Source organism: Chrysochloris asiatica, unplaced genomic scaffold (genome assembly GCF_000296735.1).
Source record: "Chrysochloris asiatica unplaced genomic scaffold, ChrAsi1.0 scaffold00301, whole genome shotgun sequence".
Classification (NCBI taxonomy): Eukaryota; Metazoa; Chordata; class Mammalia; order Afrosoricida; family Chrysochloridae; genus Chrysochloris; species Chrysochloris asiatica.
The window spans coordinates 18,510-32,641 of NW_006408819.1; the positions used below are offsets into that span (position 1 = coordinate 18,510).

At 49.2% G+C, this 14,132-nt stretch overlaps 1 protein-coding gene across 1 annotated transcript in view; it reads right to left on the minus strand.

Annotated features, from left to right (window-relative positions):
* Positions 1-4,258: 4,258 nt before the first annotated feature.
* Positions 4,259-14,132, minus strand: part of ZNF185 (zinc finger protein 185 (LIM domain)) — an 82,522-nt gene continuing 72,648 nt past the window's right edge. Inside the window, exons 21-23 of the mRNA XM_006874781.1 lie at positions 6,904-6,975; positions 6,181-6,286; positions 4,259-4,357 (exon numbers count right to left, since the gene is read on the minus strand). Coding sequence (XP_006874843.1) covers positions 4,259-4,357; positions 6,181-6,286; positions 6,904-6,975 — 277 coding nt within the window. The remainder of the gene's footprint in view (positions 4,358-6,180; positions 6,287-6,903; positions 6,976-14,132) is intronic.

Below are 14,132 nucleotides of genomic sequence, written 5' to 3' on the forward strand. Positions count from 1 at the left end.
CCCGGGGTCCGGAGTGGCCACCAGGGGCACTGGCTTTCTGCATGGGTGTGAGAACATTGGGAATGGATCGTGGTCGTGGGGTTATGACACGGCAGCTGGACTAAGTGCCGATGCACTGTGCGCTGAAATGCTGACTTACACACACACACACACCCCAGAACACGGCCCACAACAGCTCACAGTGACAGTGATGATGGGCGGAGCACAACAGTGGGTGTAAGACAGTCTCGGGTGGAGGTGCTCGAATTCTCATTTGGCAATTGGAGGCATTTTGTTGTTGCTATTCTAGTAGCATAGTGGTTAGGAGTCTGGCTCCTAACCTCAAGGTCAGCAGTTTGAAAATACCAGCGGTTCCGCTGACCAAAAAACGAGGCTTTCTGCTCCGGTAAAAATGTACAGCCTCGGAAACCCTATACACACGATCGCTATGCGTTGGAACCCACCCCACGGCACACCACTACCCACCCAGTTAGCTGACATTGAGTGGTACAGTGACACCCGATCTTGCTTCCTTGTCATGCCCATTAAGTGCAAGAGCCCACTGTGATAGCCATTCCTCTCCGCACTATGTTGTTGTTGTTGTTAAGTGCCGTCGAGTCGGTTCCAACCCATAGCGACCCTGTTCAGGGTTTCCGAGGGTGTAAATCTTTGTGGGAGTAGAAAGCCTGATTTTTCTCCCATGGAGCAGCTGGTAGTTTCGAACCGCTGACCTTAAGGTTCGCAGCCCGATTTGTAACCACTACGCTACCAGAGCTCCCTTCTCCGCACTATAGTGAACAATGTTCTGTTGTGATCTACAGGGTTCCAGTGAGTAACTTTTGGAAGTGGATTGCCAATCCTTTCTTCACTCTAGAAGCTCTGCTGAACTCTGCCCACTATGGTGAGCCTGCATGTCCACACACAGGCCACCACAGGCCACCACATTGATAGACATGGCAGGGAAGGGTGTTGTAGGCTTGTTGTGTGATAGAGGGACAGCCATTTACTGTGGGTGGTGCAGAAGCCGCTCCTGGTTATGGACATGGATGGAGGCAGCTCCTATGAGGGCAGAGGCCATGGCATGAAGGTGACCCGGCACAGGCAGAGGACTAGGTGCCAGAGGACCTGAATAAGCAGGATGTCAAGAGGCAGAGCAGAGTCTGTGTTGGTTCTGTGGTGCCAAGCAACATGGAACAGTGTTTAAAGCCCAGCACATCTCAAATGGAAGGTGGGGAAGGGGTGCCAGGCAGGAAAACCCACACACATTATAGGCAGGGAACGGAACGAAACAAAAAACCCATTGCAGACGAGTTGATTGCTACTCATCGCAACCTTAGAGAACAGGGTAAAACTGCCCTGTGAGGTTTCCAAGGCTGGCGTCTTTCGGTTAGCTGTTAAATGCTTAACCACTGTACCACCATGACACCTCCTAAGCAAAACCTAAGGCTATAAAGTCAGCCTGGATCCACGTAAAGGGGTTGAAATCTTAAAGAATCTGTTCTCTGCCCACAATGGGATGGACTCATGAGTCAGTAGGACTGTGCTCCAGAGGGCTTTCTTTTCTTTTGTTGCTGTGAATATACACAGTGAAATAGACACCAGTTGGACTGTTTTTACTGTACCCATTCGCTAGTATTGAGGATATTCTTTGAGTTGTGTGTCCTCACCGTCGTGGACAGACATTCACTGCTCCTGAAGCTTCCTAGTTCATCTTTCCAGCTGCTCTTGTCCCTTGGATTGCATAGAGTTAGTTCTTTTCAAAGAGCCTAACAATCACCATAGATCTTTGTTACTAGATAAGCTCTATTATACTGGGTGGTGTTTGAACATGACAGAACCCCCTTTTTTTTTTTCTGGTCTTTATGTCACACGCTGTTACCAACTGTGAGTCCCCACAGTAGTGGCTTAAGAGCTACGTCTTCACTGGCTGATGTCGGAGGTAGCAAGCCCTCTGCCACCCTTCTCCTAACTATACTCGAGCCAACTCGGTGCCTGAGTTTGGGGTGAGAAGGTATCTAAAGAGATTCCTTGAACACTGTTCCCTGAGGTCCCTGCCCCAGGGTGGAGGGAGTTCTCTGAGGCCCATGTCTTTTATCGGGGGCCTTCCTGGGCACCCTTTTCTGTCCAGGAGATAGATGGCCGCAGATTTCCCCATCAGATTCAAGCACAGTTCAGTAGATCAGTAGAATAATGATTCATCAAGATGCCCACAGCCTTCATGGAGCAGTCCCCCTGGGGGCTGGGTACTAGCGGGGGTACCTCTGACTGGCAAGGACCAGGGTGTGAGCTGGGAGAAGTTGTCATCTATCTTAGTGGCTGGCATAGTAGAGAGAGATTTTAGAGGCTCCGGCCCACTGCCATTACATTAATTCTGACTTGTCACAACCCTTTATGACCAAGGACACAACTGCTCCATAGCTTCGGTATTGGAGCAGACAACTTTATCTTGCCCCTTACAAGCAGCTTTGTTTTTGTTGCTATTGTTGTTAAGGACCGTCGAGTCTGAAAACCTGAATAGGGTTTCCCAGGAGCGGTTGAGGGGTTTAAACTGACTACCTTGAGGTTAGCCACCCAATGCCTAACCCACAGCGTCACCAGGTCATGAAGGGAGGACAGACTGAGAATAAGGTGGCTCTCATTCAGATGCTGACTGTGTTAACCTGGGAGAAGGAGAAGGCAGGTACAAACAGGGGAGGTCAGCACAACCTTATCAGCACAGTACAAGGTGCAGAGGAGCACACGAGGTCAAGGTAACAGAGGTCAGGATGCTTCTCACATAATTCTGCAGCAGCAGTGGCCAACAGGGAGGCGTCCTGACGGACATGCCAGTCGCACAGGTGTCAGGGAGAATGATTCAAGCTGAAGTAGGGCTGGAGGAGGGGGAAGGGCACTTACTGTTTGGCTAGGGTGAGGAAAACGGTTTGGAAATTGCTAGTGAATGCAATTCATGGAGTTGTCTCTGAGCTGTTCATTCGGTGGCAGTGGCACATTTTATGGAATCATTGCTGTGTGTCATATACTTTTCTAGGCCCCCCCCACTTACTGCACATGCCAACTTCCCAGATCTTAATAACCTTGACACGGACCCAGGTAATACCTCAACGTTTATTACCATTGTGCACAGAAGAGTGGGGGAGCAGAAAGAGGGTGTGCCAGCCCGCGTCGGGAGGCCTGCAAAACTCCAGGTCTTATCTAAATTGACATTGTTTCTCAAGATTCTGCATGCCATGCTGGTCCTAAGATTCCCTCCTTGTCCTGGAGCTGGACATTTGTCCTGGAGAAGCAGGGCTTTGGGTGATAACTTCAAGAGAAGAGGCCCTTGTTTTCCAACAGAAAACCTCTTTGTTTCTCCTCACAGTTTACAAAGTGGTACTGGGCAGCCAGCCCAGTCCTTCTGCCCAGTTGGCCAGCCTAGTGTGGGAAGGGAAGGGTGCTAGACCTGGAGAGAGAGGGCACAGGCACTGCGCCAGTCACTCTCCGTGTGTGCCTCAGTGTCTCCTTGTGCACGCTGAATTCTGCTGGTAAAGCTCGGGGACTGCTCGTGGAGGCACACAGACACGGGGCTGGCATCTGAACTGAAAACCCATGAAGCTGTGAGCACTGGTGTGAGGGATAGAAAGCAACAGCGACTTGAAAAGCACACGGACACTTTTTCTACGTGTCTGTTAAATAGGCAAGCTAAGCATTAGCCTACGCACTTAGCCCCCAGGAACCGCCAGGTGTCAAGTCCCCGAGGTCCCCTCAGAGCTGCGGCCCAGTGTGCCATGTGCGCAGAGCCAGCCATTTCCTGGCGGTGGCCAGCTCCACTCACTAGGAAGCCAAGATGGCATCTTGTTGTCTCCTGTGAAGGAGCGTGGGACAGGGTCGTGGGAGTGCAGCGCCTTCGAAACTCCCCAAAGCTACACAGGAACTATCAGAGAAACCATCGTGGACAGAAGCAAATTCAACTGCAAAGCGGGGTGAAATCAACTGGGGTGAAATCAACTGGGGCGAGAGAAGTGAGGGACAGCGGGAACAGCCACGTGTGTCAGGGTCCTCCGTGTCGTCTCAGCCTGGGGACCAAAGAGGAGACATGAGATTGGAAGGGGCTCTGGGCTTCAAACTGGTGCTAACCACTCCCACACCACTGGTAGTGCAGGGCAGGGCCTCGGGGAGGTGGACACGGAACCCCTGGACATAGGAAGCATCCCAAGGGAAGGACACAAGAGACTTCCAAGGGGCACAGGGATACAGGGAGGCAGCCCTCGCCCACAAAGGGAGACCAGGCGCCGGCGCCCACCTAGAAGACCTTCTCGTAGCACTTGCCACAGTGGACGGTTTCCCGGTGGATGAAGATCTGATCCAGGAGGTCGCCCATTGGCTTACTGCAAACCCCACACTGGAAGACATAACAGAGGCGCTCAACACAGTCAAGGCAAAGCTCAGCACAGCATGACTCAGCACAGTCTCAAGTGGTGTGTGGTAACTCGAGTCAGCAGAAGTATAACAAAATGTAACAAGAAACGCCCTGCCCCCACCTGGAAGCTTAGCGCACCTCAGCATGATTCAGCACAATAACCCCAAATCTTCAAGCACACAAACACACAAACAAATCCTCATGTGTGTGAGCCTGGCCAAGTGTTTGCAGCCTCTGCCCTCTGCTGGGAATGGGCATGCTCGAAGGAGCGCCGCTGGGGCTGGGGGCCATGACCGGAGACATCAGGGCCCAAGGAAATGTCCGTACTGGACAGCCCATGGGAGCTGGCGACTGGGGCGCTTGTTGTTGTTGTTAAGTGCCATTGAGTTGGTTCCAACCCACAGCAATCTGTATATGGTTTTCTAGCTGGGTTTTAACCGCCGACTTTCTGACTAGCAGTCCAGTGTTGACCCTACTATGCCTCAGCAGAATAGCCCCTCCTTTCCTGTGAATGAATCAGCGGCCACAGCCGACCACCTGCATCGGACCACCTGTATCGGCTGCGCAGACCCCGGAACTGACAAAGGGGACCATGAAGGGCTCAACTGTGGCTTGTTGCTTCAGTACTGCGAACCTGGACCTGACCCAGGTGATATATCACCGTGGGGAACACAGTCTGCTCTGCGGGAACAGGGGGACCCAAGGGCTGGTGTGATGCATCTGTGACATTTAGAAAAGAGCAAAAACGCGATCACGTGATCCTCATAAAGGGAAGAATTGACCCCCTAACTCAACAAAGACTACCGATGAAATAGGGAACACGTGATGATCTTTTGGGGAGCGGCAGGGCTTACATCTAGGAATCCAAGAGTGAGACCCTTGTCTATAGCCCACTCTGGGACCTCCGCACAAGTTCCAGTCCTTGGCAACCTCCCTTACCCCACCTCACCCCCGTTTCCTTTCCCCCTCACTCCTCTACTGTGCACCCTAACTGTGAGTCCTCTCCCTCCCAAAGCCTCCCAGGGAACTCTGCCTTGAGGACACAGAGCCCTAGATTTCCCTGCAGGGATTCTCACAGTCAAACCCAGCACCACAATTGGCCACCTCATGCCGACCTCAGGTCCCAATTTGGGGCTCTCCTTTGATCCCTCTTTCTCTCCCATACCTCAGCAGCACCTGTCATCTCTGTTTTCCCAAAGTTCCCCAAATCCAGCCACCATTTTACCACCTAGTTCCATGACTGTTCCTCACCTCTAAGCCAGAATTGGGTCTTTCTTGCCACTTCACTGCCCAATCCCTCCTCTGGTGCCGACTGCATTGAGGTAAAATCCCAAATCTCCCACCAAATCCAGCTCCTGCATCTCTGCGACCTCCCCTCCCACCACCGGGCATTCCTGCCCCAGACTCTTGGCCTGGAAGATGGATTTTGTCAATCCCATGGTGCTCCTCATTCTCTGAGCCCCCAGGCCTCCCGTGACATGGATTGAGTAATGCTGTGTCTCCCGACAAGATATCTTCAGGTCCTATCCCCTCACTCAGAATTAGGGGTCTTGAAACTGTTATCACTCAGATTTACATGAGTATCCAATCCCATCTGAGTGGTGTCACATGGAGAGAAGGCACCCTTGTGAAGAGGCATCTGGGGACACCTGGCTGAGACAGGCGAGAAAAAAACCTGTCCCTAGAACCTTCGGATCTGTAGCCCTGCCGACGCCCTCCATTCGGACTTCGGGTGTCCAAAACTGAGAAGAATAGTGTCTGCCAAGCCATCCCATTCAGGGAAAACTGAGACGTTCCTATCTTACCTTAAAGCAGTATTCATGGCAGCTGATGCCCAGATGTTCTAGAGTGATCTTGGGACAGTCTCCAATCTCATGGTTGCAGTACGTACAGAGCCTTCCTCCAGTCGTTCTAAGAGAAAAGAAAAAAACAAAAACAAAAAAAAACCAAGACCCTGGTGGTCAGGTTGGCCCAGGGATTTCTGGGGTGACCACCTGTAAAAGTTTCCCCAGAGCACGGCCTGAAGCTTTGTGCTCTGTCCAGAAACTGGCCATGTCTCTTCAGGCTCCTTCCTGGAGAACTCTGGGGACATCCCCGATAAACAGTCTGCCCACAGGGATCCCTATGGGCCATGACCACACAGGACCAGACCCGTGCCTTGGGGGGAACCCCGTGGGCTCTATCTCTCTCACATCCTTCCTTTCTCCCCCACTCTGCCCTAGACCCTTGGCCTGCCAGCAGCATCCACAGGCCTTCTGGTGTTTTGACAGCCGAGAGGGAGCCCTTCACTGGCAAACGGGCTACTCAGTCTGTAAAGATTATAAAAGGGGACTCCTTTGTCGCTGGGTCCACACACTAAGTGCCACCTGAGTGCTGGTCTTTCTGGGTTTGGTGTGAAGCCACAGTTCTCCATCTGCTTTTGGGTCTCTTCTCATCTGTGACATGTGTTGGTTCAGTTGGATTCTAATAGATGGCCTAAGGCCTCTCCCGCTGGCATAGCCCAAGCGCCCCATGGGAAGCAGGCACACCTGTCCGAGTAGGGAACACTCTCCCGTGGAGGCTGCTTCTCCCTGTCCCACACGTCGTCTCGGCCGCTGACACTGCAGGAAACCAGTGGGGAGAGGAGGTCAGAGGCAGGGAGCCAGAGCACGGCCACTATACTGTGCAGGGAGGGACACTTTCTGAGTAGCTCTGTGAGGAAGGACACAGCTTGGTGTGGCCAGACATCAGGCATCTTCCCAGGCTAATGTCCTATCTGAAACAGGCCTTCGTGTGGCAGGAGCAGATGCCCAAGAACCATGCTGCCCTGTCAGAAGGACTCTGTCACAGGGAGGGAGTTGGGGGCTAGGACAGGAGGATCTTTGTTCCCTAGTTTGTCAGGAGACTGTCTTGGTCAACAGCAGACACTAACTAAATCAAGCTCCAAAGCCACTGTCATTGAGCTAATTCCGACCCAGAGCAACCCTGTGGGACAGAGTAGGGCTGCCCCCCAGGGCTTCTGAGACTAGACACCTCTTACGGGAGCAGACTGCCCCCTCTTTCTCCTGTAGAGCAGCCGGTGGTTCCAAACCACTGACCTTGTGGTTAGCAGCCCAACACTTAACCCACTGGACCCCAAGGGCTCCTTCATCAGACAATGGAGACAGGAGAAAATAAAGAAGGTAACAGTTCCAAATCACAACTGAGCTTGGGTGACTCCGTACGATGGTTGTGTGCCGTGGAGGCGGTTCCGACTCATAGCGACCCTGCATAGGGTTTCTGAGGCTGTAAATCTTTACGGGAGCAGAAATCCTCATCTTTCTCCTGTGAAACAGTAGGTAATTTCGAACTGCTGACCTTGAGGTTAGCAGCCCGATTTGTAACCACTATGCTACCAGAGGGGTGATTTTTTTCTCCTTTTTGTCTCTTCATTCCAAATTTGTTGTTGTTGTTAGGTGTTGTGGAGTCAGTTCCGACTTACAGTGACCCTGTGTAGGGTTTCTGAGGTGGGTTTGAGCTGCCGACACTATAGGTTCGAAGCGACCTTGCGGTCCAGTGCATTATCCTGCAGTACCACACCAGGGCTCCTCAGTCAGTGAGCCCCACTATATGAACTCTGCCGTCCCCACAGGAATGGACTCAGTGGTGTGCATTTCAGAATCAAAACTTACAAATACCAAAAGAAAACAGTGCCGGAGACGGAGGACAAACAGGCTCCCAGCCAGAGGCTTCCCGTGAAAACAGTGCCGGAGACGGAGGACAAACAGGCTCCCAGCCAGAGGCTTCCCGTGAACGAGTGGCCATTTGCACAGGCAGTGCTACCCAGGGGTCAGTAGCCTGCCCAAGAGCCCACTGAGAATAAGGACCAAGCTAGCAGTTTCCCCACGTTCTGGTCTGCACTGAGCTTCAGCTTATTTCTAAGAGGAGAGGATTCCACTGCCTGAGAGAGACAGTGAACTAGCGTCGTGTAAGACAGATGTTTTGACTGAATATAACTTTCTATAGTGGATTCACTTGTCATTAGCTAATGCTGCCATTAGTTGGAACAGAATGGACGCGCCTAGAAGGAGGGAAGATAGACTGACAAGGTTTGGTTACATAACTTGCAAACATTCACAGCTACCACTAAGTGGTCTGACTTGTACTGTGTCTCTAAGCAAAACTGCACTCCATACGGTTTTCAGTGACTGATTTGGGGAAGTAGATTGCCAGGCATTTCATCTGCAGTGTATGGGGTGGACATGAACATCCAACCTCTGGATAAGCAGCTGGGCACAACAACCATTCCTTGCCCCACCCCCATGGACTGCTAGCCTATCTTTTAACCAAGCCTGTGTGTCAGAGCAGAACTGCTCCCGAAGGCTTCTCATTGCTGATTTTGGAATCGGATCACTAAGCTTTTCTTCCAAAGCACTTCTGGGTAAACTAGAACCTCCAAACTTTTGCTTCTCAGCTGGGCGCATGGACCAAGTTGGCCACTGTTGTTGTGAAGTGCCGTCAAGTCGGTTCCGGCCCATAGCGACCCTGTATAGGGTTTCTGAGGACCAGCTGGTGAGCTTGAACCACGACCTTGCAGTTCAAAGTGACTTTGCAGTCTGGTGCATTAACCCACAGCGCTGCACCAGAACTCCAAGTTGACCATGGGGGACTTTCTAGCCACATCTTCCACCCCAAACAAATGGCTGTACTCCAGTCCACCCCAACTTCTGACCACGCCATGAATGTCCGAACAGAAGTACACTCCATAGGGTTTTCAATTCCCGACTTTTTGGAATTAGATTGCCAAGCCTTTCTTCGGCAGTGCTTCAGGGTGGACACAAACATTCAAACTTTTAGTGTCAGCGAGAACTGTACTCCCAAAGCATTCCATGGCTGAGTTTTTAGATCACTAGGCCTTTCTTCCACAGTGCATCTGGGTAAACTAGAACCTCCTATCTGTAGGTTAGTTCGTCAATCAGGAACTCTTACCTCATCTTCCAATAAAGCAACCAGTAGCAATCAAGTTGACTTCTACTCATGGCGACCCCATACATGTTAGGGAGGAACTGTACTCCCAAAGGTTGCTGATGCTTGCTTTTGGACAGTATATTCTGCAACATCTCTGGGTAAACTAGATTATTCAGACTTTCAATTAACAGTTGGCTAACATGAACATTTCTGCCACTTGGGTAATCCTAGCGTCCCATGTGCCAAACAATGAGCGATCATTGATTGAATCAATGGGTTCCTGCCAGGTGTCTCTTCCACAGAACCACCTGGTAAACCAGCTAAAACTTCCTGGCAACACGTGGCCACATAAACGATTTGTACAGCCCAAGTTTTCCTATGCCATTTCCAACTTTCAAACAAGATACCATGGTGTTGACTTTGACTCATAATAACGCCATATATGTCACAGAAGAACTGTGCTCCATAGAGTTTTCGGTGGCTGATTTTTTTTTTTTTTTTTTAAGTAGATTACCAGTCCTTTCTTCTTCAGTGCTTCAGATTAAATAAGAACCTCCAACCTCTAGGTTAGTAGCTGGGCACGTAACCCTATCCTATCTTCCCATTAAAGCAACCAGTAGCCGGTTAGTCAACTTCGACTCCTGGTGTCAGAGAAGAACTGTCCTCCACAGGATTTTCTAAGGTTGATTTATCAGAAGCAAATTGCCAGGTCTTTCTTTTGCAGAACCACTGGGGGAACTAGAATATTCAACACTTCAGTTACCAGTTGGAAAACAGCAACTGTTTCAATCGTACAAGAACTCCTATCCTATCTTCCCACTAATACGTTATCCTGGAGTTGACCTGCAATCATGGCAAAACCAAATGTGTCACACAGAACTGTGCCCCATAGGGTTTTCCATGCCTGCCTTTTTGGAAGTAGATTGCCAGGTCTTACTTGCTCAATGCCTCTAGGTAAACCAGAACCTCTAATCAGAAGCTGGGCACATAAACTGTGTGCACTACCCAGAGACTCAATTCTTAGTCTTCCAATAAAGCAGCCAGTAGCATTAACTCCGCTTCAACTCCTGGTAACTCCTCGTGTTTTAGAGCAGAACTGTGCTCCATGGGGTTTCAAACTGCAGATTTATCAGGAGTAGATTCCCAGGACTTTCTGCCACAGGACTACTATGAAAACTCTGACATCTAACCTTTCAGTAAACAGCTGGCCACATTCACTTTTCCACAACCACTTACACAGCCCAGGGACTCCTAGCCCATATTCCAGGAAATGCACCAGTAGCTATTACATCCACGTCGATTCATGGCGACACTGTGCGTGTCAGAATGGAACCGTGCTCCAAGAGTTGTCAATACCTGATTTTTTTTTTTTAATAAAACGTTTGTCTGGCCCTTCTTCCACAGCACCACTGGGTAAACTGGAAACTCCAACCTTTTGGTTTAACAGGTAGACACATAAACCATTTCCATGACCTAGAAAATTCTGTCCCATCTTCCAGGAAATCAACCAATAACCATTAAGTCAGCGTCAACTTACAGTGACCCCACATGGTTTTCAATGCCTGATATAGCAGCAGTAGATTCCCAGACCTTTCTTCATGGCACCCCTGGTAAAGTAGAATGTCCAGACATTTGGTGAGCAGCATGATACATCAGTCATGTGCACCACATAGGGCCTTCTATCCCACCTTCCATGAACAAACCAGTTGACATCCAGTGGACTTGGACTCTTTGCATCTCCATATGTGTCACAGCAGACCTATGTGTCTCAGGATATGCAATAGCTGATTTGAGGGAGGTGGATCGCCAGGTGTTTCTTCCTCAACACCACGGAGTAACCCAGAACCAAAAGCTTTAGGTTAGCAGCTGAGCACATCAACCATGTTCCCTACCCAGGGGTTCCTATCATTCAACCATTGAGTCGATTTCATTAAATAGCGACCGGATGTGCGTAGAAAAGTGTTGTTCTCCTATTGGTTTCTGGTGTCTGATTTGTTGGAAGCAGATCATCAGGCCTCTTAGGCAGGGCCTCTGCCTAAGCTAGACCCTCTAACTTTGAGCTAAGCAACTAGACACAGAAACATTTGCACGACCCAGGGGCTCCTAGCCCATCTTCCAGAAAACGAACCAGTAGCCTTTGAATCCACATCAACTCTTTGTGTGGTCGACAGCATTTTCAATGGCTAATTAATTCGGAGTAGATTTCTAGGCCTTTCCTCTGCAGTAGCGCTGGGTAAAATGTAACATTCAATCTGGCAGTTAGCAGCTGGGCATAGTAACGATTCCCACCACCTCGGGACTCCTATCCTCCCATTTTCCAATCACTCTGACTCCTGCTGACCCCGTGTGTGTCAGAGCAGAACTGTGCTCCACAGCACTGACAGGGAATGAGTTTGAGTAGAAGATTGCCAGGTCTTTCTTGCACAGCACCACTGGGTAAACTAGAAACGCTAACATTTCGTTAAGCAGCTGGGCACATAAACCATTTCCACCACCCAGAGACTCCTATCCTATTATCCAGAAAACCAACCAGCAACTATTAAGTCTACTTCAACTCCTGCGGACCCCATGCATGGCAGAGGAGAAATGTGCTCCACAGGGTTTTCAATGGCCTTTCAATAGCACTACGATGAAAAATCTGACCTCTAACCTCTTCGTTAGCAGCTGGGCACATGAAACATTTTGACACCTGGGGACTCCTAGCCTCCCATCCTCAAGTAAAACAAAAAAAACACAATAATCATTGAAGCCACTGTGACTACTGTCAACACCGTGTGTGTCAGAGCAAAACTGTGCTCCATGGGGTTTTTAAAAAGATCGCCAGGTTTTTCTTCCACAGCACCACTGGGTATATGAGAAATTCTAAACTTTCAGTTAGCATCTGGGCATATCAACCAAATTCACCACATAGGAGGGACTCCTATCCTGTCTTCCAACCAACCCACGAGTTTCCTTGCAGTTGACTTTGATTCAAGGCCAACCCATATGTGTAGGAGGACTGCGTTCCATAAGGTTTTCCATATCTGGATTTTTGGAAGCAGATCACCCGGACTTTCTTAGGCAGTGCCTCTGGCTAAACTAGAAGCTGCAAACATTTAGGGAATAGCTGGGCACATCAACCATGTTCCCCATCCAGAAACTTCTCTCCCATCTTCCAATGAACATACCAGCTGACATGCTGTCAATTTAGACCACTCACATCCTCACATGTGTCAGAGCAGAACTGTGCTCCACAGGGCTTTCAATGGCTCATTTGCTGGGAATAGATTCCTAGGTCTTTTCTCTACAGTAAAAGTTTACAGTGGGTAAACTTTACATTCAATCTTTCCGTTAGAAGCTGGGGACATTAAACATTTCCACTCCCAGTGGAGTGATCATTGACTCCACTCTAACTTCTGGTCACTCCATGTAATCCCATGCATGTCATACCAGAACTGTGTTCCACAGGGTTTTCAATGCTTGGTTTTTGAAAGGATCACCAGGCCTTTCTTCCACAGCATTATTGGGTACATAAGAAATCCAACCTTTCTATAGTATCTGAGCTCATCAAAACAAATTCACCACCAACGGACTCCTATCATATCTTCCAAACAATCGACACATTTTCCTGACGTTGGTTTTGACGCATAGTAAACACACATCAGAAAACTATGCTAAATAGGGTGTTCAATGTCTGTTTTTGGAAGCTGATCATCAGCCCTCTCTTCCACAGCATCACTAGGTAAACTAGAGTCTCCAAACATTTGGGGAGCAGCTGGACATATAAACCATGTTCACCATCCAGAACCTTCTAACCCATTTTCCATTGAACAAACCAGACAACACGTTGTCAATTTAGACATCTAACAGAGCAGAACTTTGTTCCAACCAGTATTCAATGATTGATTTTTCAGAATCACATTGCCAGGCTTTTCTTCCACAGCACCTCAGAGTATCCTAGAACTTACAACCTTTCCATTAACAACTGGCCACACCAAACTTGTTCACCACCCAGGGAGTCCTATCCCACTTTAGCTAACTTACATGTTGCCGTGCACGGACTTCGGTCATGGCAACCGAAATATGTCAGAGAAGAATAGTAGACCCAAAGGCTTCTGATGCCTGGATTTTTAGAATTAGATCACCAGTTCTCTTCCTGTACGGCCTGTGGCTAAACCAGAACCTCCAACCATGAGATTAGCAACAAGACATAAACATTAGCACAACCCAGGGATTCCTAGCCCCGTCTCCACTAAACCAACGGGTGGTGGTGGTGGGCCGTGGAGTCGGTTCCAACTCATAGCGTCCCTGTATAGGGTTTCCGAGGCTGTAAATCTTCACAGAAGCAGATAGCCTCATCTTCCTCCCTTAGAATGGCTGGTAGTTTTGAACTTAGGACCTTGAGGTTAGCAGCCTGACTTGTAACCACTACGCTACCAGAGCTCCTTAGTAAATCAACTTGTTGTTGGTAAGTGCTGTCAAGTCAGTTCTAGTAAACCAACTAGAGTCATTAAAATCACTGCAACTCAGAGTGAATTCATGTGAGTCTGAGCAGAACTGTGCTCAGTGTTTAAAATGGTTGATTTATTGGAAACAGAGCTCCAGGCCTTTGTTCTGCAGCACGATGAGGAAAACCTTTTGCTTAGCGGCTGGACACATCAACCTTTACCATCCAGGATCATCTATCCTATCTTCCAATAAAGAAACCAGCCAACATACTGTCAATGTAGACTTCTAAGAGCCCATATGCGTCACCGCAGAACTGTGCTCCTCAGGGATTTCAATGATTGATTTTTGGAAAAATGATAAGCCCATTCTTTTGTAGCACTACTGTATAAACTAGAACCATCAA